The following is a 25,215-nucleotide window of genomic DNA, read 5'->3' on the forward strand; positions in this document are numbered from 1 at the left end:
CAGGCAGGGGACTGCAGCTCAGAGGGCTGCGTGGCCTGCTTGGCCCAGGGCACACCGCCGCCGGGCAGCACGTCTGCCCCAGCACGGCCAGCCCGGGCCGGAGGGAGGGGTGAGCTCGCCATCCACCAGGACGGCTCCTCTACCCATTCGCTTGGGTTTTCCTGTCATCTGCAGAGGTCAGTTGGATTTTCAATGTGCAAATCTATTCTTTTTAAATTATTATTTTTAAAAAATTACTGGGCTGGTGCCGCAGCTCAATAGGCTAATCCTCTACCTTGCGGCGCCGGCACCCCGGGTTCTAGTCCTGGTTGGGGCGCCGGATTCTGTCCCAGTTGCCCCTCTTCCAGGCCAGCTCTCTGCTGTGGCCTGGGAAGGCAGTGGAGGATGGCCCAAGTCCTTGGGCCCTGCACCCCGTGGGAGACCAGGAGAAGCACCTGGCTCCTGCCATTGGATCGACGCGGTGTGCCGGCCGCAGCGCGCCGGCCACGGCGGCCATTGGAGGGTGAACCAACGGCAAAGGAAGACCTTTCTCTCTCTCTCTCTCACTGTCCACTCTGCCTGTCAAAAAAATAAAGAAAAAAATTACTATTATTTATTGGGCCAGGCCAAGCCAGGAGCCAGGTACGCCATCCAGGTCTCCCGCATGGATGGCAGGGGCCCAAGTACTTGAGCCGTCCTGGCTGCCTCCCGGGATGCGCATTAGCAGGGAGCTGGATTGGAAGTGGAAGAGCCAGGACTCGAACCAGGCACTCTGACAAGCAGCAGCTTAACCACTGCGCACCATACCTGCCCCCTCTCCTCTCTTCCCTTATCCTGTGGATGCCCCCGGGGCCGGAGCCATCAGAGTGTCCCAGCTTCCTGGCCAGCCTCTCCCCAACCACAGTTCTATCTATCTTTCCTCTTTTGCAACTCTGGCAATCAAAACGGAAATAGTTTCGGCCGTAGATGACGCTGAGACACCCCAGGCTAACACTCGGGGCTGTGGTCAGCCCTGGGGAGGCCCAGGGCCCTGGAGGCAGGGAGTGCACTGGGGGCCTGGGAAAAGGGGTGGCGAGAGTCACCATGGCGGGCCCCCTCCTCCCAGCGGGGGAAGTCTCAGGACTGTAAGGTAGTCTGGCTTTGGAGCCCAAAATCTGGATTCTGGTCTGGACTCTGCCTTGGGCAGGTTGGTTAGTTCCTCAGTCTTTATCCTTCTCTATCCTGGAGGAGGCACCTGTAGGTACCTGCTTGGGAAGGGGCAGTAAAAATGTATCTGCATGTAGCCGGGTAAGAAGCCCGCGTTTGACTTGAAACAGAGGAACTGACATACAAGTAACATTGTAAAGCGACAGCCCGGGGGTGGTCCCGCCCCCTTCAGAGAGACACCATCCCCTCTTCCCAGAGGCAGTGGGTCTGCTGAGCTCCTCCCCTTACTCAGCCGACGGCTCTGCGACTTTGCGAGTGTGAGATCCTGGCTCCTGGGGCCCCTGAATCTCCATTTATTCAAATTTTACCGCCCCTGCCAGGTGCTGGGTCTGGGGAGCTCATGGGAAAACTCAATTTTATTTTCGGGGATGGTGCTGTGGCAGCTGGGTTAAAAGCCCTCGCTGCAGCACCCCACGTGGGAGCGAGGGTTCGAGTCCCGGCGGCTCTGCTTTGGATCCAGTTCCGTGCTAGCGCACCTGGGACGCAGCCACCCGCGCGGGCCATCAGGACGGAGCTGGGGCTCCCGGCGGCGCCAGGGCTGGGCCAGCGGCCGGCGCGCGTCCTGCCCACGTCCTGTCGCTAGGCGGGCACAGCGCCCGCCAGGGGGCGTCGCGCTCCCGATCACCAAGGTGGAGACCGCTTCAGAGGGCCGGGTCAGCCGCCCCAGGCCACCGAGCGCGCCGCAGCCCCAGCCCTCGGCCCGCAGCGTGTGCACCCCGCAGGCCGCGCCGTGCCCGCCCCCAGGGGCGGGATCAGCACACGGATTGGCTGCTGGGGCAGGGGCGGGGCTGCCGGGGCAGGGGGCCGGGGGCGTGGCCGGCCTCTGGCCGTAAATACGACGCCACAAGCCACTGGCTCGAGCCGGCCGGGCCGGGCCGGGTGGGCAGGGCGCAGGCGCGGGGAGGGCGGGCGCCCTCGGCCTCCGCGGCCCCGCCGGCGCCCGCGAGTCTCGCGAGAAGAGGGGCGGGAGGCGGGAGGCGGGGCGCCGGCGCCAGGGGCGGGGCGGGGCTGCCTCGGGAGGGCCCGCGCGTCGCGGGGGCTACGGCGGCGGCTGGCGTGAGGCGAGGGGCGCAGGCCGGCGCGAGGTGAGGGGCGGGCGGGGTGGCGCGGGCGTGGCGGGCCTGCGGAGCTCGGCGCCGGGCCGGGCCGGGCCGGGCGGCGGGGCCGGCGGGGCGGGGCGGGGGTCCCGGGCCGGCTGAGGGGCGCCGGTCCATCCCCTGCAGCCGGGCCGGGGCGGGTGGGCGCCGGCTCGCTGTGTGACCTTGGCCCGGCGCGCGCCCTCTCTGGGCCCTGCCGCCTGCAGGTGCTCGGGGGCCTGGGCGGACGCGGGACGTGTGCGCGGTCCCGGGGGGCTCTGCGCCTCCCGCTGCGGTGCCGCCGGGCTCTGTGCACCGTGCTGGGTCCGTTCCCGGGCCGCTCGGGCGCCCGGAGCGGACGGAGGTCGGCGACAGCTCCGAGACCGCAGGATGCACCGCTCCGGGCCGGGCGCCTGCAGCGCGCGGGGACGAGCGGGCGGCAGTGGCCAGCGTGGGGCTTAATCTCCCCGCTGGGCTCGTGGCCACCGCGGCAGCACTGGCGAGCCCTGGGCTCGGGCCGAGGCTCCGTCTGGCACGGAGCACAACAAGCGGCAGTGTGTCCCTGATTATTGAATTATTTACTTTATAACGACGCCCGCGGGAGTGAGAAGACCCGGGGTGCGGGCGGTTCCTGGCCGTGGGTGGGTCCCTGCGCTGCCCCCGCAGCCGGACGCCCTCGGCCCTTCCCGTGAACGCCCCGGTCGGGCGAGGCCGCCGCTCCGTGGGGCTCGGGGCTTGGGCCGCTGCCCGGTGCCCCTGCGCCTTCAGCAGTCACTGGAGGAGACAGCACGTGGGCTGTGTCCTGGGAGCGCGGGTCAGCCCGGCGGTAGTGCGGTGTGACCGGGGCTGTCAAGCTCAGGCGAGCCTCCGCGGAAGGGGTGCACATGGTGTGGGAGCCGGGGTGTGCAGTGTGGGAGTGGGGTGTGCAGTGTGGGAGCCGGGTGTGCAGTGTGGGAGCCGGGGTGTGCGGTGTGGGAGCCGGGGTGTGCACGGCGCGGGAGCCGGGGTGTGCAGTGTGGGAGCCGGATGTGCAGTGTGGGAGTGGGGTGTGCAGTGTGGGAGCCGGGGTGTGCAGTGTGGGAGCCGGGGTGTGCAGTGTGGGAGTGGGGTGTGCAGTGTGGGAGTGGGGTGTGCAGTGTGGGAGTGGGGTGTGCAGTGTGGGAGCCGGGGTGTGCAGTGTGGGAGCTGGGGTGTGTAGTGTGGGAGTGGGGTGCACATGGTGTGGGAGTGGGGTGTGTAGTGTGGGAGTGGGGTGTGTAGTGTGGGAGTGGGGTGCACATGGTGTGGGAGTGGGGTGTACATGGTGTGGGAGTGGGGTGTGTAGTGTGGGTGTGGGGTGCACATGGTGTGGGAGCCGGGGTGTGCAGTGTGGGAGCCGGAGTGTGCAGTGTGGGAGTGGGGTGTGCAGTGTGGGAGCTGGGGTGTGTAGTGTGGGAGCTGGGGTGTGTAGTGTGGGAGTGGGGTGCACATGGTGTGGGAGTGGGGTGTGTAGTGTGGGAGTGGGGTGTGTAGTGTGGGAGTGGGGTGCACATGGTGTGGGAGTGGGGTGTGTAGTGTGGGAGTGGGGTGTGTAGTGTGGGAGTGGGGTGTGCACATGGTGTGGGAGCCGGGGTGTGCAGTGTGGGAGTGGGGTGTGCAGTGTGGGAGTGGGGTGTGCAGTGTGGGAGCCGGGGTGCACATGGTGTGGGAGCCGGGGTGTACATGGTGTGGGAGTGGGGTGTGCAGTGTGGGTGTGGGGTGCACATGGTGTGGGAGTGGGGTGTGCAGTGTGGGAGCTGGGGTGTGTAGTGTGGGAGTGGGGTGCACATGGTGTGGGAGTGGGGTGTGTAGTGTGGGAGTGGGGTGTGTAGTGTGGGAGTGGGGTGCACATGGTGTGGGAGCCGGGGTGTACATGGTGTGGGAGTGGGGTGTGTAGTGTGGGTGTGGGGTGCACATGGTGTGGGAGCCGGGGTGTGCGGTGTGGGAGCCGGAGTGTGCAGTGTGGGAGCCGGGTGTGCAGTGTGGGAGTGGGGTGTGCAGTGTGGGAGTGGGGTGTGCAGTGTGGGAGTGGGGTGTGCAGTGTGGGAGCCGGGGTGCACATGGTGTGGGAGCCGGGGTGTACATGGTGTGGGAGTGGGGTGTGCAGTGTGGGAGTGGGGTGCACATGGAGTGGGAGTGGGGTGTGCAGTGTGGGAGTGGGGTGTGCAGTGTGGGAGTGGGGTGTGTAGTGTGGGAGTGGGGTGTGCAGTGTGGGAGTGGGGTGTGTAGTGTGGGAGTGGGGTGTGCAGTGTGGGTGTGGGGTGCACATGGTGTGGGAGTGGGGTGTGCAGTGTGGGAGTGGGGTGTGCAGTGTGGGAGCCAGGGTGTGCACATGGTGTGGGAGCCGGGGTGTGCAGTGTGGGAGCTGGGGTGTGTAGTGTGGGAGTGGGGTGCACATGGTGTGGGAGTGGGGTGTGTAGTGTGGGAGTGGGGTGTGTAGTGTGGGAGTGGGGTGCACATGGTGTGGGAGCCGGGGTGTACATGGTGTGGGAGTGGGGTGTGTAGTGTGGGTGTGGGGTGCACATGGTGTGGGAGTGGGGTGTGCAGTGTGGGAGTGGGGTGTGCAGTGTGGGAGCCGGGGTGTGCACATGGTGTGGGAGCCGGGGTGCACATGGTGTGGGAGCCGGGGTGTGCGGTGTGGGAGCCGGAGTGTGCAGTGTGGGAGCCGGGTGTGCAGTGTGGGAGTGGGGTGTGCAGTGTGGGAGTGGGGTGTGCAGTGTGGGAGTGGGGTGTGCAGTGTGGGAGCCGGGGTGCACATGGTGTGGGAGCCGGGGTGTACATGGTGTGGGAGTGGGGTGTGCAGTGTGGGAGTGGGGTGCACATGGAGTGGGAGTGGGGTGTGCAGTGTGGGAGCCAGGGTGTGCACATGGTGTGGGAGCCGGGGTGTGCAGTGTGGGAGTGGGGTGTGCAGTGTGGGAGTGGGGTGTGTAGTGTGGGAGTGGGGTGTGCAGTGTGGGTGTGGGGTGCACATGGTGTGGGAGTGGGGTGTGCAGTGTGGGAGTGGGGTGTGCAGTGTGGGAGCCAGGGTGTGCACATGGTGTGGGAGCCGGGGTGTGCAGTGTGGGAGCTGGGGTGTGTAGTGTGGGAGTGGGGTGCACATGGTGTGGGAGTGGGGTGTGTAGTGTGGGAGTGGGGTGTGTAGTGTGGGAGTGGGGTGCACATGGTGTGGGAGCCGGGGTGTACATGGTGTGGGAGTGGGGTGTGTAGTGTGGGTGTGGGGTGCACATGGTGTGGGAGCCGGGGTGTGCGGTGTGGGAGCCGGAGTGTGCAGTGTGGGAGCCGGGTGTGCAGTGTGGGAGTGGGGTGTGCAGTGTGGGAGTGGGGTGTGCAGTGTGGGAGTGGGGTGTGCAGTGTGGGAGCCGGGGTGCACATGGTGTGGGAGCCGGGGTGTACATGGTGTGGGAGTGGGGTGTGCAGTGTGGGAGTGGGGTGCACATGGAGTGGGAGTGGGGTGTGCAGTGTGGGAGTGGGGTGTGCAGTGTGGGAGTGGGGTGTGTAGTGTGGGAGTGGGGTGTGCAGTGTGGGAGTGGGGTGTGTAGTGTGGGAGTGGGGTGTGCAGTGTGGGTGTGGGGTGCACATGGTGTGGGAGTGGGGTGTGCAGTGTGGGAGTGGGGTGTGCAGTGTGGGAGCCAGGGTGTGCACATGGTGTGGGAGCCGGGGTGTGCAGTGTGGGAGTGGGGTGTGCAGTGTGGGAGTGGGGTGTGCAGTGTGGGAGCCGGGGTGCACATGGTGTGGGAGCCGGGGTGTACATGGTGTGGGAGTGGGGTGTGCAGTGTGGGTGTGGGGTGCACATGGTGTGGGAGTGGGGTGTGCAGTGTGGGAGCCGGGGTGCACATGGTGTGGGAGCCGGGGTGTACATGGTGTGGGAGTGGGGTGTGCAGTGTGGGAGTGGGGTGTGCACATGGTGTGGGAGCCGGGGTGTGCAGTGTGGGAGTGGGGTGTGCGGTGTGGGAGTGGGGTGTGCGGTGTGGGAGTGGGGTGTGTAGTGTGGGAGTGGGGTGCACATGGTGTGGGAGTGGGGTGTGCAGTGTGGGAGCCGGGGTGCACATGGTGTGGGAGTGGGGTGTGCAGTGTGGGAGTGGGGTGTGTAGTGTGGGAGTGGGGTGTGCAGTGTGGGAGCCGGGGTGCACATGGTGTGGGAGTGGGGTGTGCAGTGTGGGAGTGGGGTGTGCAGTGTGGGAGCCGGGGTGCACATGGTGTGGGAGTGGGGTGTGCAGTGTGGGAGTGGGGTGTGCAGTGTGGGAGCCGGGGTGCACATGGTGTGGGAGTGGGGTGTGCAGTGTGGGAGTGGGGTGTGCAGTGTGGGAGTGGGGTGTGTAGTGTGGGAGTGGGGTGTGCAGTGTGGGAGTGGGGTGTGCACGGTGTGGGAGTGGGGTGTGCAGTGTGGGAGCCGGGGTGTGTAGTGTGGGAGTGGGGTGTGCAGTGTGGGAGTGGGGTGTGCAGTGTGGGAGCCGGGGTGTGCACATGGTGTGGGAGCCGGGGTGCACATGGTGTGGGAGTGGGGTGTGCAGTGTGGGAGTGGGGTGTGCAGTGTGGGAGTGGGGTGTGTAGTGTGGGAGTGGGGTGTGCAGTGTGGGAGTGGGGTGTGCACGGTGTGGGAGTGGGGTGTGCAGTGTGGGAGCCGGGGTGTGTAGTGTGGGAGTGGGGTGTGCAGTGTGGGAGTGGGGTGTGCAGTGTGGGAGCCGGGGTGTGCACATGGTGTGGGAGCCGGGGTGCACATGGTGTGGGAGTGGGGTGTGCAGTGTGGGAGTGGGGTGTGTAGTGTGGGAGTGGGGTGTGCGGCGTGGGAGTGGGGTGTGCGGTGTGGGAGTGGGGTGTGCACGGTGTGGGAGCTGGGGTGTGCAGTGTGGGAGCCGGGGTGTGCAGTGTGGGAGTGGGGTGTGCAGTGTGGGAGTGGGGTGTGTAGTGTGGGAGTGGGGTGTGCGGCGTGGGAGTGGGGTGTGCGGTGTGGGAGTGGGGTGTGCACGGTGTGGGAGCTGGGGTGTGCAGTGTGGGAGCCGGGGTGTGCAGTGTGGGAGTGGGGTGTGCAGTGTGGGAGTGGGGTGTGTAGTGTGGGAGTGGGGTGTGCATGGTGTGGGAGCCGGGGTGTGTAGTGTGGGAGTGGGGTGTGCAGTGTGGGAGCCGGGGTGTGCACGGTGTGGGAGCCGGGGTGTGCAGTGTGGGAGTGGGGTGTGCAGTGTGGGAGTGGGGTGTGCAGTGTGGGAGCCGGGGTGTGCACATGGTGTGGGAGCCGGGGTGCACATGGTGTGGGAGCCGGGGTGTGCAGTGTGGGAGTGGGGTGTGCAGTGTGGGAGTGGGGTGTGCAGTGTGGGAGCCGGGGTGTGCGGTGTGGGAGCCGGGGTGTGCAGTGTGGGAGCTGGGGTGTGCACGGTGTGGGAGCCGGGGTGTGTAGTGTGGGAGTGGGGTGTGCAGTGTGGGAGTGGGGTGTGCAGTGTGGGAGTGGGGTGTGCAGTGTGGGAGCCGGGGTGTGCACATGGTGTGGGAGCCGGGGTGCACATGGTGTGGGAGCCGGGGTGTGCAGTGTGGGAGTGGGGTGTGCAGTGTGGGAGTGGGGTGTGCAGTGTGGGAGCCGGGGTGTGCGGTGTGGGAGCCGGGGTGTGCGGTGTGGGAGCCGGGGTGTGCACGGTGTGGGAGCCGGGGTGTGTAGTGTGGGAGTGGGGTGTGCAGTGTGGGAGTGGGGTGTGCAGTGTGGGAGCCGGGGTGTGCACATGGTGTGGGAGCCGGGGTGCACATGGTGTGGGAGCCGGGGTGTGCAGTGTGGGAGTGGGGTGTGCAGTGTGGGAGCCGGGAGCTGCTCTGTTCCTTCTGGTGGCGGGCGGTGGGCAGTGGGTGGTGGGCGGCGGGGGGTTGAGGACTGGACTGGGAACTGAGGCCGGGACGACGGATTCTGACCGTGAGGGGCCTTGCGTGCCAGGCTGGGATGCCTGGCTGCTGTCCCTTGGGTGGGCTGGGGTTTGGTAAGATCTGTGTGTAGGGCAGGCGGTCTCGGGGCTGGGGAAGATGGGCAGTGTTGTAGGAGGGCAGGGGCGGAGAGTCCACTGGGTGGTGAGATCCCTGGTGTGGGGGCCTGTGGCGGGCAGTGCCGGCAGGGTGGGGGGAGACACGGATGGATACCCACAGGACTGCTGTCTCTGGCTGTCCCGCAGGAGCCTGGGGCTAGTGTGGAAGAGCGAGCCTGTGTCCCAGGACGGAATCCTGGGCAGCACGGTGGAGAGGGCGGGGTGCAGAGAGGTCTGGGGGCAGCATCAGGGGGAGAGGGCAGGGTGCAGAGAGGCCTGGGGCAGCTTGGTGGGGAGGGTGGGGTGCAGAGGGGCCTGGGGCAGCATCTGGGGTGCAGAGAGGCCTGGGGGCAGCATCTTGGGGTGCAGAGAGGCCTGGGGCAGCTTCATGGTGGAGAGGGCGGGGTGCAGAGAGGCCTGGGGGTAGCGTCTGGGGGGGGGGCAGAGGGGCCTGGGGGCAGCCTCATGGAGAGGATGGGGTGCAGAGGGGCCCGGGGGCAGCGTCTGGGGTGCAGAGGGGCCCGGGGGCAGTTTCATGGTGGAGAGGGTGGGGTGCAGAGAGGCCTGGGGGCAGTGTCTTGGGGTACAGAGGGGCCTGGGAGCAGCATCTGGGGTGCAGAGGGGCCTTGGGCAGCATCTTGGGGTGCAGAGAGGCCTGGGGGCAGCTTGGTGGAGAGGGCGGGGTGCAGAGAGGCCTGGGGCAGCTTGGTGGAGAGGGCGGGGTGCAGAGAGGCCTGGGGCAGCTTGGTGGAGAGGGCGGGGTGCAGAGAGGTCTGGGGCAGCTTGGTGGAGAGGGCGGGGTGCAGAGAGGTCTGGGGCAGCTTGGTGGAGAGGGCGGGGTGCAGAGAGGCCTGGGGCAGCTTGGTGGAGAGGGTGGGGTGCAGAGAGGTCTGGGGGCAGCGTCTTGGGGTGCAGAGGGGCCTGGGGCAGCGTCTCAGGGTGCAGAGGGGCCTGGGGCAGCCTGCTGTCCTCCCTGCGTGGTCCTCTGTGGGAGGGGCGCAGAAGCACGTGGGGCTCGCCTCTCGCTCTGAGACAGCTTACGTGTTTGCAAGTTCTCCTGGGAAAGTGGCTGTTAACGCCACACCCACCTCGCGGGTCTGTGGCGCCCCAGCCGGAGCCCACAGATGTGTCTGCACACAGCTGACACTGACTTCAGACTTCCTGCTGGAAGCCAAGGATGTGTTTTCTGTGGCTTTAGAAGAAGTTTGTCCTGCTTCAGAGAACGGGAGACAGATCCCGCTGAGGGAGAGCAGGCCCGGGTGTGCCGTGGAGCAGGCCAGGGAGCCCGGACGAGCCACTCGGCCTAGACTGCCCTGCGCTCCAGGCACGAGGCTGGGCGAGGCCGTGAGAGATCCAGAATAATGGCATTGGGGTCCCCAGTGAGCCCCATTAGCGGGATTATTCACTAACGAAGTTCATAATTAATAGCTCCCTCCTAGTGTTCAAAGCATCCAACCTTTAAAAATCCCCCATCCCTTAAGTATGAACACGTAACGAGGACATGGAGGGAAAACCTCAGATCCAGATGGCGGCCAGGACATGCACCTGAGGCAGCAGGAAGAAAGCCCCCTGTCAGTAGCATGTACGTGCAGCCGGGGGAGAGTACAGGGAACCGGGACAGGAGCAGGAAGCCCGTAAGACATTCAGAAATCCCGGAAGAGGGCCGGCGCCGCGGCTCACTAGGCTAATCCTCCGCCTTGCGGCGCCTGCACACCGGGTTCTAGTCCCGGTTGCCCCTCTTCCAGGCCAGCTCTCTGCTGTGGCCAGGGAGTGCAGTGGAGGATGGCCCAAGTGCTTGGGCCCTGCACCCCATGGGAGACCAGGAGAAGCACCTGGCTCCTGGCTCCTGCCATCAGATCAGCGCAGTGCGCCGGCCACAGCGGCCATTGGAGGGTGAACCAACGGAAAAGGGAAGACCTTTCTTTCTCTCTCTCTCTCTCTCTCTCACTGTCTACCCTGCCTGTCAAAAAAAAAAAAAAAAAAATTAAAAACCCACAGGAAATAACTTGTGGCTGGCATTGTGGCACGGCAGGTCGGGCTGCCGCCCGCGACACCAGCATCCCGTACGGGAGAGATGCCGCAGGCCTGGCTCGCTGCTTCCGACCCAGGCCCTGCTGAGTCGCCTGGGGAGGCAGCAGATGATGGCCCAAGGACTTGGGTTCCTCCAACCCATGTGGGAGACCCAGATAGAGCTTGGCCCAGCCTGGACATCTGGGGATGGAAGAGCGCTCTGTCTCTCCCTGCCTTTCAAGTAACCAGATAAACGGAAACTCGCAGGTCAGAGTTGAGTAACTCTTAGGAAGTAGGACAGAAAATGAGACCAAAAAGAAGAAAAGTTCAGCGTCCGAGCAGGTCAGCAGTCAGTGGTAAGAGGTGTAGCCAGCAGAGAGGGCACGGGCCGAGATCAGCCCCAGGAGACTGCCCGGGTTGCAGGCGTGCACCGGGAGCGTGGGCTCCCTTCCCTCCCTGCTCCCTTGGCCTCTGGGTTTGGCTGCTGAGGAGGCTGGATCGGGAGGGAGGCGGAGCTTCCCAGAGACGCTTGGCAAGGGTTGGGGACGCCAGACTTATTGGAGAGTGTGTCTGAGGCCGGCTGGGGAGAGGCACCTGCGGCCCGCTGTTGGGGCGTTTCAGAACTCCGGGACGAAGGAGGTGGTGGAGGCTTCTAGGAAAAATGGAAACAGATCACCACAGGCCAAGAAGCAGGGCTGTGGACCCCTCCTCCCCAGCCACCCGGGGGCGGGGGCCTTGCTGTCAGAATCCTGCAGCAGCGTGTTCAACCTTGAACTGTGTGTTCTGGCGAGGACCTTCCCAGAGGCCCCCGAAACTTGCCTCTCAGGTAGTTCCAGGAGGTGAGTGGCAGGTGCGTGCTCCCCAAGTGAGTGCCGACTCCAGATAGACCCGGGGAGAGGAACCCACGGAGTTGGGGAGGGGGAGGCTGGGGAGGCGGGGCGGCTGCCAGGGGCGGCCTCGCACCGGGCAGTTGCTGGCCTGAGCCCGTCCGAAGGCTCCCACAGGAGACCTTTTATAGAGAAGACGAAGTTAGCAGGACTCCGATGCACAGGGACGTCTCCGGAGAGGAGAGGGGGCAGGCTGGGGGCTGTCGAGAGAAGTGGGGAGAGCGTACGGCAGTGGAGGTGGGGTGCTGCTAGTTCTGGGGAAGAAAAAATAATCGGGGCGCACGATTTGGCCCAGCTGGGAGCAGCCTCTGCACGTGGGCGCCGTGTGCAGAAGGTGTGGGGAGGGAGCCCACACATCTCCTGCAGCGGGGATGGTCAGCAGTGATGCCCTGAGGGAGTAGGCAGGCCACAGCCTCGGGGTCAACTCCCACAGGCTCAGAAGGACCAGGGAGAAGCCAGGCGGGTGCTTAGTCCGGCTGTTAAGTTACGGCTTGCGATCTGGCATCCCGTGTTCGGGTGCCTGGTTTGAGTCTGGCTGCTCCGCTTCCACTCCCGCTTCCTGCTGGTGTGCACCCTGTACCCCGGGAGGCAGCAGGTCCACATACTTGAGTGAGAGACCCAGAGGGAGTTCCAGGCGCCTGACTTCGCCTGGCCCAGCCCCAGCTCTTGGCATCTGGGGAGTGACCCAGTGAGTGAAAGATGTCTCTGTGTCTCCTTGCCTTTCAAATACAAGGAAAATAAGTTTTTTAAAGAGAATTAGAGGGAAGGGTGGACGGGCTGAGTGTGGGAGCTGGGGCATAGTGACCCCGTTGGAGGTGCGTGTGTGACAGTGACACAAAGGACAGCCTGGGCAGGCTGCAGCTCTGCTCTGCGCTGGCTTTTCTCCTCAGCAGTGAGTGACTTGTCCGATGTCCCCGTCTTCGTCATTGCCTGCGTCCTGTCGCCTGCCTCTGGTCGCGTCTCTCAGTTTCCGTGTTTTCTTTGGCCGTCGGTGTTCCTTTTACCTCTGTGTGAAGGGGTTTGTAAACACGCAGGGGGAGGGGGCCCTCTCCACCCGTCACCCCTTGCAGTCTCAGGAAGTCGGGGCTGACAGTGTCGCTCTGGCTTTAGAGTAACCCGTCTTTTTTTTTTTTTTTTTTTTTTTTTTATTTGAAAGACAGAGTTACAGAGAGAGGTAGAGACAGAAAGAGGTCTTCCATCCGCTGTCTTACTCCCCAGATGGCTGCAACGGCCGGAGCTACGCCGATCCGAAGCCAGGAGCTTCTTCTGACTCTCCCACATGGGTGCAGTGGTTGAGCCATCTTCTACTGCCCTCCCAGGCCATAGCAGAGAGCTTGATCAGAGGAGGAGCAGCCGGGACTAGAACCAGCGCCCATATGGGATGCCGGCGCTTCAGGCCAGGGCGTTAACCCACTGCGCCACAGCGCAGGCCCCTAGAGTAACCCGTCTTTATTGAGTGCCTGCTGTATGCAAGGCACTCTGCGGATGCAGCCGTGACGGGCAGGGTGAGACCCCCCTCCTGGAGTTTGTGTTCAGTGTGGGTCGATGGGATGCGGGCAGATGAACCAGTGGCTGGCTCGTATCTGGGGAAGGAACAGGTATGGCGCATGGGGGGTGCAGCTTGGGGGCCTGGAGCTGCTGTGTGTGGGGCGGTTAGGGGCGGCCACACCAGAAAGGAGCTCTGGGCAGAGATGAGAGGGACTGTGAGGCGTGAGCTGTCCTGCAGAGGTCCTGCGGACGCCTGGCCTTGGGGTCTGCTCAGTGGGTGTGGTGGGACCAGGGGCGCCGTGGAGGAGCTGCGGGTCATGGGCCACTGAAGGGCTGGCAGTGGGGGTCCCGGGACTGCAGCGGTCGCAGGGCTGAGTGGAGAGGGGCTGTGCTGCGATTCCTTTACTTATCTGAAAGGCAGAGGGATGGAGGGAGAGAGACAGCAAGATCGTCCGTCCACTGCTGCACTCCCCAAATGGCTGCCATGGCCAGGCCCGGGCCAGGCTGGGGCCAGGAACCCCGTCTGGGTCTTGCACAGGAGTGGCAGTGGCCCAGGCCTCACCAGGAGCATTAGCAGGGGCCTGGATCAGAAGTGGAGCAGCTGGGACTGGAACTGGTGTGTTGAAGGGGTGTTTAACCCGCTGCCCCACAGTGCCAGCCCTGGGCCGGGACTCTTGGCGAGTGTCCGTGGCCACCGGGCGAAGGCGGATCTATGGGCGAGAGCTGACGTGGGCTGGGTGGCAGGGCTGGACAGGCAGGGCCTGGTGTATCTGGCAGTAAAGCGCCAGGTGGGTTCTTCCTGGATTTTCTTGTTATTTGTTGTTACTTTCCTCTGAAGAAGTGTGATTTCTCTGGGTTGACGTAACTTACACGTGCGTCATGCTACACGTCTGAGGACGGCAGGACCTTAGAAGCTCTGAGAATCTGATGTCTGGCTGGAGCGTGGGGCTGGTTCCCCCGCCTTGCGGTGTGTGAACGCCTGGAGGCCGGGGGGAGGGGACGGTCTGAGCAGCTGTGCCCTCACCTCCCCACGGCAGTTAATTCACTTCTGAGGCCACGTGTGGGCTGGGTTTTCATTTGCAACATAAACCAGCATTCTGTCCCATCGACGTGACCGTCCCTGACTGACTGGATAGACTGTGGGAACCAGCACTCTGTCCTGTCGACGTGACCGTCTGCGACTGACTGGGTAGACTGTGGGAACCAGCATTCTGTCCCGTCGACGTGACCGTCCCTGACTGGCTGGATAGACTGTCTGGTTCAGTTGCAGGCCCAGCTGCACACACGAAGCAGTTTCGGAAGCAAGCGGACACGGCTCCAGTGGCCCCGGTGAAGCCGGCCTTACAGAGGGGTTTTCATGCAGCCCCAGCGTAGCGGCAGGGCCGGGCCGGGCCGCGGCGGGCAGAGGGGATGTTGGCACTGGTAACAGGAACTTCCCAGATCTCTGTGGACTGCAGCCAAGGGCACTGCGGTGGCTCGCTCGCCGCGTGTCGTCTTTGAAACCCTGGATCTCTCTGCCAGTGGCAAAATAAACAGAACTTGAAACACTGGACATGTGAAGGAAGTCATGCAACGATGCAGAGCTCAAGGGCTCCGTTTGTGGACACAGGGAAGCCGGCTCTCAGACGTGAAGGCCGCAAGAGGACGCGCGGGCGTGGAAGCGCCGGTTCTGCGTGAGTTTCGACTGAGGAGGCCGGCTGTCCGGCCAGCTGCTGGGGTCCGGACGCCTGCTCTGAGCGGTAGCTGGTATGCAGAGTGGGCAGGTGGGGCCGTTGGTTTGCCCCACTTTTCACCACAGTCAGTGTGAGGGTTACACAAGTTAATATGTACAAAGCCTTTAGGACAGGACACTGATTTATTTTTGCCTTTAAGAAATATTTATTTATTTGAAAGGCAGAGTGACAGAGAGGGAGAGACAGAAAGAATCTTCCCTCTGCTGCTTCACCCCCAAATGCCAGCAACGCCAGGCAAAGTCAAGAGCCGGGAACTCTATCCTGTCTCCCCGTGCGTGGCAGGAACGGAAGTGCTTGAGCCACCATCCACTGCTTCCCACGGCGCACGCTGACAGGAAGCTGGCAGGAAATAGTAGCCGGGGCTTGAAGCCGGCACTCTGATGTGGGGTGTGGGCGTCCCCAGGGCCCCGGTGCCTGCCTTTTGAAGAGCTCGTTAGCCGAGGGGTTAGGATGCCTGCGTCCCACGTCGGAGCACTGGGTCGGTGCCTGGCTGTGGCTTCTGCCTGTCTCCCCGCTAACGCAGACTGGGAGTCAGTGAGGGTGGCTCACGTAGTGGGGTTCCTGCCGCCCACGCCCACGTGGAAGACCTCGGTGTGTTCCCAGCAGCTCTGTCCCCAGTCCAGCCCTGGCCGTTGTGAGCATTTGGGAAGTGAGCCAGCAGGTGGGAGCTCTGTGTCTAAATTTAAAAAAAAAAAAAAAAAAAAAACAAAAATAGGATTTGGTGCTGTGGTGCAGCAGGTTAACACCCTGGCCTGAAGTGCTGGCATCCCATATGGGCACTGGTTCTGGTCCCGGTTGCTTCTCTTCCGATCCAGCTCTCTGCTGTGGCCTGGGATAGCAGTGGAAGATGGCCCAAGCCCTTGGGCCCCTGCACCTGCATGGGAGACCCGGGGGAAGCTCCTGGTTCCTGGCTTTGGGTCGGCGCAGCTCTGGCTGTTGTGGCCATCTAGGGAGTGAACCAGTGGGTGGAAGGCCTCTCTCTCGGTCTCTACCTCTCTCTGTAACTCTGTCTTTCAAATAAATAAAGTAATCTTTAAAAAAAAAATTAAACCTTAGGCTATCGTTATTATCATCAATTGCAAATGTCCTTTGTGACTACAGATACTAGGACGCATGAGTGACGTAAAAATACCCATGTCTGTGCGGCAGATGCTCGGGGCCTGAGGCAGACAGACAGGTGGGTGAGGTGAAGCAGCCTGGTGTCTGAGAGGGCAGGAGCAAGACGCCTCGCCCCTGGCTCGCTCTGGCCCAGAGAGGTCCCGGTGCTTCTCGTCCCGCAGCGTGAGGTCTCCCGTCCAGGGGCTCGGCCCCGACTCGCAGCGGGGGCCCGGATCGGTGTCCGTGTCCCCACTCATGAGGAACTTCTCAACTAGCATTTAGGCCAGTTCTGTGGGGACGGGCGAGCGTGCTCGAGAGAAGCACGCGGGCTTCTGGGGACGGGTGCGGTTTACACGGGGGGAGAATGCACCCATTGTCAGCGTCAGTTCAGCAAGGGCGGGCAGGTGTGCCCTGCCGGCGCAGGACTCGGGGCCCCCTGTGTGCGGCTTTCAGCGCGGTGCTGCATCTGTGGGGTTCCTCCGTGGAGCTGCACGAAGCCAGGGTTCGCCCTTGGTTGCCAGGGAGCTCTGGCTGGACGGGCCCGCCCCCGTCACCGGCTCACGGTCTGCCGGCACTGGGGTGAAGTTGTGAGTCAACTCCAACAAAGCAGGGACCAGCATCTGGGTGCAGAGCTTCGCATGGGCGTGTTCCTCGTCCTGGGCGGTCGGAGAAGTGGAGCTGCACGCCACCCTCTGTGTCGAGGCGCCTGCGTCCCGTATCCCAGCACTGCTGCGGGTCCCGGCTACTCCACTTCCGTCCAGCTCCCTGCTGATGGCCCTGGGAAAGCAGCAGAGGATGCCCAAGCACTCAGGCCCCCGCCACCCACGTGGGAGACCAGGGTGGCGTTCTTGGCTCTTGGCGTCAGCCTGTCCCAGCCCTGGCTGTTATGGACATGAAGGGAGTGAACCAGCAGAGAAAGAGTTAGCACACGTGCCCGGATCTCCTCTCCTGCCAGCCCTTTCTCTGTCCTGTCCACAGCGTGCTGGCATCTGTCCTCGCGCACCTGCCTTGGCCGCGGTTCAGCCTGATAGTCTTGAAGTGAGTCCGTGTAGGCCCCCAGGTCTCTCCTGTTCAACCCTGTTGCGCCCCTTCCTGGTCCTTTGCATTTCCTGATGCATTTCGACATTAGTGCGCCAGCGTCCACGAGAAAAGCCTGCTGGCGTTTGGAGTGCCATGGCTGTGGCTCTGCTTAGGACCGCTGGTTCCGCACTGCTCATTCACTTAGGCCGCGTACTGCGTCTGCAGGGTTAGCCCAGCTTCCAAGGCAGAGCCCTGCTGTTTTAGAAAGGGTAATTGCTGATAAATTAAGTCTGTGTATCACACTCAACAGCTGACTGGTCTTTAAATCCCTAAGCGTTGTTACAAAGTAACCAGCCGTTACCCAGCTCCTGCGACTTTGCAGGAGCTGGGAGATCCCGCTGATACTTTCATACCTTCGTTCTGAGTTCTCCAAAGCCCCAGCATGAAACACGAAAGTCTGGCCTGTATGCAAAAAAGTTCCTGGCAGCTTGATTCGTACTGGCCAAAAAAGAGGAAACAGCCCCGGAGTCCCCCGACGGGCATAGTCACGCGGAGAGACTTCTTAGCAGCAGTTTCACAGGCGAAATTGTGCTGAGGAAAACAGCGGCTCGGACGGGGCTCAGAAGCACACGGCCACACAGAGAGGCGACACGCCGTAGGTCCCTGACGGAGCCCAGAGAAGGCCGCCTGCCGGGCGGGGGGCAGATCGCGGGGTCTGGAGCAGGGTGTTGGGAGGGACGAGGGAGCTTTCAGGACCGGTGTCTTACTGGTCGTGCGTGTTTGCCAGAACTCATCAGACTGTATGCCTAATGAGAGAGAGAGAGAGAGAGAGAGAGAGAATGAGAGAGCAAGCGAGCAAGCGCGCCTGCAAGAGGGAGCTGGCGTCCCCTGCTCCGTTCCCTGGGTGCTCACTGCAGGCTCAGGCCTGCCTCTGGGTACCTGAGCTGCACAGGGCTGCAGGTGCGCTGGTGGCCGTTTCTGGACGTGTACTGCCCCTTTCCGTCTGGTCACTTCTGTGACCTGCAGAGACACAGCCCCAGTGCAGGTGACAAAGCTGGTGTTCCTGTTGGGGTTCCCGGAGGCGCAGAGCTGAGGCACGCGTGCGTATGTGTGTGTGTATGTTTGCAGAGATGGGCGGTGAGGAATTGGCCGACAGGTTCCGCAGGCGGAGAAGTGCAGCCAGGAGAGCCTGTGGCGTGAGTCAGCGCAGAGGCAGGGGAGTCGCCCTGCTGGCTCGGAGGAGCAGGCAGAGAACGAGTCCCCTCCTCAGGTTGGCGCGGGCTGTCTGCTCTCCTGGTGTCGTGTCGGGCTTCGGTCTCTCCCAGGAGCAAGCCCGCCCACGGGCACACGCAGAGTGAGGCCTGCCAAGCGACCCCTTGAGCGCGTTGCACTGGGTGGCACTTCTGCCGCAGAAAGTGCACACCACACAGGGGCCTGGCTCTGTGCCTCCCCTGTGCGGCCAGAGCTGCCCTTGCTCTCCGCAGTCCTTTGGGCAGCGGCTTCCGTGGGCCCCAGCGCCGGGCGCTTGCCTCCTGGGCTGCCAAGTCTGCCCCTGGCACCCTGCCCTGCTGGGAACCAGCTCTGCGTCAGCCTGGGGTTGGCCCCACTGAGTCACCAGCAGTGTGTGCAGGGCGTTGGACGCTGAGGTGCTGGGCGGGCGAGCCGTCTGTGCACCCGCGCTCTGGGTGGCTCTCGGGAGGGGCCGCCACGCGATGTCCGGGAAGCCCCTGCCTGCTGTGCCTCGGAACACACGGGGCTTCCCTCTGGCGGCTTTTCAGGGACAGTGGGAGAGTGACGTGCGGAAATAACACCCTGCTCTCGGAGTGAGAGCTGCCTGCCCTGGTCAGCGTGGGCCCCTCCCCATGCGCGTGGGAAGCCGCCGTGAGCGGGACTCCAGCCCTCAGCCCGCTGTCCTCCCCTGACTTGCTCTCGACTGCCCGCTCCACGCAGGTGGTGAGGGTGCCAGGGCCAGCAAGGCCTCCTACCAGACTTCGTCTGCTCTCTGCGGAGCTCAGCGCGAGGCCCTCCGACCCCCGCAGGCTCCCAGTAGCTCTCCCAGCAGCCCGTGTACTCACCCCAGCTCTCTCCACAGCTGCTGGTTATGTGGCTTGTTTGAGGTTAGAGTGACAACACAGAGGGCGGCCCTTGATGTTAAACATGAACCCTGGGGCCGGCACTGTGGTGCAGCAGGTCAAGCCGCCGCCTGCAGTGCCGGCATCCCACGTGGGTGCCACTTCCAGTCCCGGCTGCTCCACTTCTGATCCAGCTCCCTGCTGTGGCCTGGGAAAGCAGCAGGAGATGGCCCAAGTCCTTGGGCCCCTGCAGCCACGTGGGAGACTTGGAGGAAGCTCCTGGCTCCTGGCTTCGGATCGGTGCAGCTCCAGCCATTGCGGCCATTTGAGGAGAGAACCAGTGATGGAAGACCTCTCTCTCTCTCTCTCTCTAACTCTGCCTTTCAAATAAATAAATACAAATGAACCCTGGCCTCCTGGACACGGGAGAGTGCAGCAGCTGGGCCCTGGGCTACAGGAGACATGTCACCCCGTCTACACATCACCCCGTCTACACGTCACCCCGTGGGCAGGCGTGACGAGGCCTCTGGCTGTCCTAGGGAAATCTTCAGGACCTATTTTCTTGTCGCCCCTGGAGTTCATATACCTCTTATCATACATTTTTTAAAATGTTCCCTTAGGGGGCTGGCACTGTGGTGCGGTAGGCTAATGCGGAGCCGACATCCCACATGGGCACCGGTTCTAGTCCCGGCTGCTGCTCTTCTGGTCCAGCTCTCTGCTGTGGCCTGGGAGGAGGGTGAGGTGTGACGTCACTGGCAGGCTCCCAGCTTAGCCGTCTGTTAGTTCCATTGTGTATTTAATTCCTGCCTTAAAAAGAGAGAGAGAGCACGCGCGGGAGCTCCCAGCATGCCCACCCGCTGGCTCACTCCTCAGATACTTACGACTTCTGGGGCCTGGCTGGGCCGGAGCTGGGAGCCGGGGACTCAACCCAGGTCTCCCACGTGGGTGCAGGACCCTGGTTTACTTGAGCCGTCACCGCTGCGTCCCAGGCGCTCCTGTGGGGCTTGGGCGTCTCGGCTCTGGGCCACTGGCCCCAGTTCCTGAATCTCACACCGTGGTCCTGCATGTGGCTGTTGCTTCATTCCTGAAACCTCTCGCTGCACTGTTGCAGCTCCGAGCCGTCCCCCCCACCCCCCTTTTGTTGTTGTTGTAAAATACACAAAGCGTACAGTGTACCGTGGGGACTGTGAGGGCGCACGGTTCTGGCAGTCAGCGCGTCCCCGTTGCTGTGCACCCGTCTCCGTGTCTGCCTCCAGCCCCTCCGTGCCCCCAGGCTGGAACCCGCACCCGGAGCCTCTCAACCCCCTTCTCCCACCCCAGCCCGGCCCCCACCACTGTACTTCCTGTCTGTGTGAACGTGCGGTCACCCACTGTCCGGCCTTCTGTGACTGGCCTGCTTCACCCAGCACAGGGGCCGTTCGGGGCTGCAGAGCGTTCCATCGAGGGGGCGGGCCACGTGCACTCATCCGAGCGTTGTGAGCCATGCCACCATGAAGGCGGGCGTGCGGGGCTCTCTCCAAGACCCTGCTTTCAGCCGCCTCTAGAAGCGGGGTGGCTGGGCCGTGTTCCGAGGGGCCCGCCGTACTGTGTCTACTCCCACCAGCCCTGCACACCCTCTCTGGGGTTTGCTGTTTGCCATCCTAAGAGGCTGCAGCCACAACTCGCTGTGGGCCCTGCGGTTCCCTGATGGCCGGTGGGTCCGAGTGTCTTCATGTGGTTATCGGCCGTTCGTAGGTTGTCACTGCACTGTCCTGTGCCCACTTTTGAATTGTGTTCATTTTATTTATTTATTTATATCTGACAGGCAGAGTTAGACAGTGAGAGAGAGAGAGAGACAGAAAGGTCTTCCTTCCATTGGTTCACCCCCCAAATGGCCATTACAGCTGGCGCTGTGCTGATCCGAAGCCAGGAGCCACCGTACTTCTCCTGGTCTCCCATGGGGTGCAGGGCCCAAGCACCTGGGCCATCCTCCACTGCACTCCCGGGCCACAGCAGAGAGCTGGCCTGGAAGAGGAGCAACCGGGACAGAATCCGGCGCCCCAACCAGGACTAGAACCCGGGGTGCCGGCGCCGCAGGCGGAGGATTAGCCTAGTGAGCCGCGGCACCGGCCTGTTTTGTTTTTTAACTTTTAGGAGTTCTTTATATATGAGCACTCTGGGTATTAACACCTTGACATATACATGACTCACAACTGTTTTCTCCCATTAAATGTCTTCTTGCTTTGTAGATGGACTCTCTTCGTCTAAGTTTTGTGTAACACAAAAGTTTCCAGTTACACAGAAGTTTCTAATTTTCACGAAGTTGAACTGGTTTTTTCTTTTGCTGTGATGCCTTAGTTTTTTATTGTTGCATTTCTTTATTCTTCAACGTAATAGTTTATTGCCTTTGAGATAACAGTTTACCTGGTAGAGTCAGAGGCTTAGTGTTCCATTCAACAAAGGGCTCTGTGCATCTTTGTGAGAACAATTTCCTCATGGCAGTGAAAGCAGTGGGAGCCGTACAGGCAGGCCGTTGTCCCCGCCATGCCCACGCCCGGGCGGTCGCGGCTGCTCAGCGAGCGCTCACCCAGACAGGTGGGTGGTCAGGGGCTGTCCTCGCGTGGGTGTGGCCTGCGCCGGGCACTCAGGGCGCCCTGGCGTGCCGTGGACCCTCCTGGCCCGAGGCTCTGCCCACTGCCTCTGTCCCGGGGGGCTCCCTCTGTCTTAGCTGTGTCCCGAGGGAGAACAGTGACACCACGTTGGCAAGTGTTCAGGAAAGGAAGGGGCTCACTGCCCCCACGCTGAGCTGTGCCCTCCGCTTCCCCGTGAGGCTTCACCAACGGCAGTGGCGCTGCTCCCCTGGACAGGGCCAGCCGGGCTCGGGCACCTTGCTTCTCCCCTTTGGGCCCCTGTGTTCAGCCGTCCTGCCTGTTTGATGTGACCCCTTCCAAGGCGCCACAAGGCCGCCCCCCCACCCCGCCCTGTGCCGTGCTCCACCCTGGAGTGCCACTGTTTTTGATGAACTCGCTCCTGCCTTCAGGCGTGAGTCAGACCTGACCTGTCACTCGCCGTGTCGTCATCTTGTTCATTTTCTTCACGGCACATGTCAGCCAGCGCCTGACACTGTCGTGTGCACGGTCTCTGTGCCTCTGTCTCCCCTCTGGAGTGTCTGCCCCATAGGGACAGGAGCCGGTCTCGCTCCCCACTGTGTCCTTAGCACTGAGAACAGTGCCTGTCCCGTGTGTTTAGTTCCTCTGCACACATTCCCTGAGTGCATGAATGGGTGGACGTAGAAGAGGTAAACGCCGAGTGGGTGGGTGAGCTGCAGGCGGGGTGTGGGCAGGTGCCCTGTGAGCCACGTGGTGCCCAGCGGCCTGTGCAGCACCAACTGCAGGAGGAGGTGGCCAGCGATGCCGCCACGTGACAGGTGCACAGGTGGGATCAGGGGTCAAGCAGATGGGAGAGCGACAAAGCCCCGTCTTCAGGAGGGTGAGGTCGCAGCCCTGAGGTAGGTTGTAGGTGGACCCAGGTGCGTGCTGGAGGAGGGGTTTCCTAGTGACACTGGCTGGTGAGATGGGGACCCTGTGAGCAGGACTGCTGGGCGCTGAGGTTGGCGAGGGGGGGAGCTTTAAACTGGTGATGCTGGAGTTACCAGGGAAGCCAACAGTGAGGTACTTCGAGTGTTTTTTCCCAGAGCCAGGTGTGCAGAGGTGCGGGTTGTCAGCAGTTCTGGTGGTGCCTCGCCACGGGCCGCGCTGATCACACCGTGGGTCCCCATCCCCTTGCCCGTGTCCACACCCACTGCATAACCAGACCGCAGCTGGCTTTTCCACATAGCTGCCCAGGGCAGAGAGTACCGGTTCCTGCTGAATGGCGTAAGGTGATCTTGCTATAAACTGACTGACTGCCTCTCTGCTTGGTTCTTATTTGAAAGGCAGAGAGACAGAGATCTCGCATCTGTTGATCCACGCCCCAGCTCACAGCAACCTCCGGGGCTCAGCCAGGCTAAAGCCAGGAGCTGGGAACTTCATCCGGACCCCCCGTGGGTGGGAGGGGCCCAGGACTTGCTCTGTCACCTGCGGCGCCCCAGGAGGAAGCTGGAACTGGAAGCAGAGTGGGGGAAGAACCCAGGCACTCTGATAGGGGGTGTCGTGTCTTGTCTTTTTTTAAAGATTTATTTTATTTACTTGGAAGGCAGCGTTAGAGGGAAAGATACATAGAGATCTTCACTCGCTAATTCAGTTCCCAAATGGCCACAACAACTAGGGCTAGGCCGATTCAAAGCCAGGAGCCAGGGGCTTCATCTGGGACCCAGCACTTGGGCCATCCTCAGCTGCTTTCCCAGGCACCTTAGCAGAGAGCTGGATCGGAAGTGGAGCAGCCGGGACTCGAACCAGTGCCCAGATGGGATGTCAGCACTGCAGGCAGCGCTTTACCTGCTGCGCCTCAGCGCCGGTCCCTTAGCTCAGCTTTCAGAGGGAAATGAACACGCTCAGACCCAGGGCACTGCTGAGTTGCGTGCCGCCCTGCCCCGGGCGTCCCTCTGAGGCCGGCTGCAGAGTGACAGCGAAACTTCGTGTGAAGCCGAGATCCTGAGAGGTGATAGCGTTGTAGGGCAAGACTCCAAGTGACGGGAAACTTTCGTTAAACATCTTTTGTTGAGAGAGGACACGTTTTCTTTGAACTTGACACTGGTACTCAGAACCATTAACAAAGACCTCAGTGAGCCAGATCCCCCTCGGCCATGGCGGGGGCGGGCAGGGTGCCAGCTGGCGTTCACGGTAAATTTCAGTTGACTTAAATCCTGCTCTGAGTCACAACTGGCCTTGGGGTTGTGTTAGGGACACTGTCAATCAGGGACCAATGCCCACAGCACCGTTTTCCAAGATGCTTGGACCACACCTGTGCCGGGGTGTGTGCTGGGACCACACTGTGCCGGGGTGTGTGCTGGGACCACACTGTGCCGGGGTGTGAGCTGGGACCACACCTGTGCCGGGGTGTGAGCTGGGACCACTCCTGTGCTGGGGTGTGAGCTGGGGTCACACCTGTGCCGGGGTGTGAGCTGGGACCACTCCTGTGCCGGGGTGTGAGCTGGGGTCACACCTGTGCTGGGGTGTGAGCTGGGACCACTCCTGTGCTGGGGTGTGAGCTGGGGTCACACCTGTGCCGGGGTGTGTGCTGGGGTCACACCTGTGCCGGGGTGTGAGCTGGGGTCACACCTGTGCCGGGGTGTGTGCTGGGGTCACACCTGTGCCGGGGTGTGAGCTGGGGTCACACCTGTGCCGGGGTGTGTGCTGGGGTCACACCTGTGCCGGGGTGTGAGCTGGGACCACACTGTGCCGGGGTGTGAGCTGGGATCACACCTGTGCCGGGGTGTGAGCTGGGACCACTCCTGTGCCGGGGTGTGAGCTGGGGTCACACCTGTGCCGGGGTGTGAGCTGGGACCACTCCTGTGCCGGGGTGTGAGCTGGGGTCACACCTGTGCCGGGGTGTGAGCTGGGACCACACCTGTGCTGGGGTGTGAGCTGGGACCACACCTGTGCTGGGGTGTGAGCTGGGACCACACTGTGCCGGGGTGTGAGCTGGGACCACACTGTGCCGGGGTGTGAGCTGGGACCACACCTGTGCTGGGGTGTGAGCTGGGGTCACACCTGTGCCGGGGTGTGTGCTGGGGTCACCTGTGCCGGGGTGTGAGCTGGGACCACTCCTGTGCTGGGGTGTGAGCTGGGACCACTCCTGTGCCGGGGTGTGAGCTGGGACCACACTGTGCCGGGGTGTGAGCTGGGACCACACCTGTGCCGGGGTGTGTGCTGGGGTCACACCTGTGCCGGGGTGTGAGCTGGGACCACTCCTGTGCTGGGGTGTGAGCTGGGGTCACACCTGTGCCGGGGTGTGAGCTGGGACCACACTGTGCCGGGGTGTGAGCTGGGGTCACACCTGTGCCGGGGTGTGTGCTGGGGTCACACCTGTGCCGGGGTGTGTGCTGGGGTCACACCTGTGCGGGAGGGAGCTTCGGCAGCGAGTCCCCTGGCAAGAGAGGAGCCGTTGATTCTGTCACCGCACGCTGAGCTACCCGACAGCTGTGTTGAGTGACGGAAGCCGGAGTTCAGGAGCAGATCCTGTGTGGGTCCACCCCTGCGCGGCTCTCCAGACGCCAGCTCACTCCCAGTGACACCCGCGGTGGCTGGCGGGTGGAGTGGGGAGACTGCATGGGGCACAAGTAATGCCAAAACCCTGACTGTGGTGGTGGCCTGATGGGCTCCGGCCTTTGTGTGCAGCTCCCTGGTGTGTGCCAGCCAGACCTGGGACACGTGTGTGTGTGTGTGTGTGTGTGCAGTCCCCTGGGTACCAGCCAGACCTGGGACGTGTGTGTGTGTGTGTGTGTGCAGTCCCCTGGTGTGTGCCAGCCAGGCCTGGGACACGTGTGTGTATGTGTGTGTGTGTGTGTGTGTGTAGTCCCCTGGTGTGTGCCAGTCAGATCTGGGACGTGTGTGTGTGTGTGTGTGTGTGCAGTTCCCTGGTGTGTGCCAGCCAGGCCTGGGACACGTGTGTGTATGTGTGTGTGTGTGTGTGCGCAGTCCCCTGCTGTGTACCAGCCAGACCTGGGACACGTATGTGTGTGTGTGTGCAGCTCCCTTGTGTGTGCCAGT

At 62.9% G+C, this 25,215-nt stretch overlaps 1 protein-coding gene across 4 annotated transcripts in view; it reads left to right on the plus strand.

The window, feature by feature from the left end:
• The first annotated feature begins 2,180 nt into the window (after positions 1–2,180).
• Positions 2,181–25,215, plus strand: part of CHST12 (carbohydrate sulfotransferase 12) — a 28,057-nt gene continuing 5,022 nt past the window's right edge. Inside the window, exon 1 of one of the 4 annotated variants that reach the window (XM_070064297.1) lies at positions 2,181–2,270. Coding sequence is in view for 1 of the 4 variants with exons in the window: in XM_070064295.1 (XP_069920396.1) it covers positions 12,726–12,773 (48 nt within the window). In the remaining 3 variants the exon portion in view is untranslated. Of the gene's footprint in view, positions 2,271–10,360; positions 11,128–12,592; positions 12,774–12,839; positions 14,337–25,215 lie in introns of those variants that run through there. The other 3 variants (XM_008253614.4, XM_070064295.1, XM_070064296.1) reach the window with 3 other exon arrangements.

Source organism: Oryctolagus cuniculus, chromosome 19, assembly GCF_964237555.1.
Source record: "Oryctolagus cuniculus chromosome 19, mOryCun1.1, whole genome shotgun sequence".
Taxonomy (NCBI): domain Eukaryota; kingdom Metazoa; phylum Chordata; class Mammalia; order Lagomorpha; family Leporidae; genus Oryctolagus; species Oryctolagus cuniculus.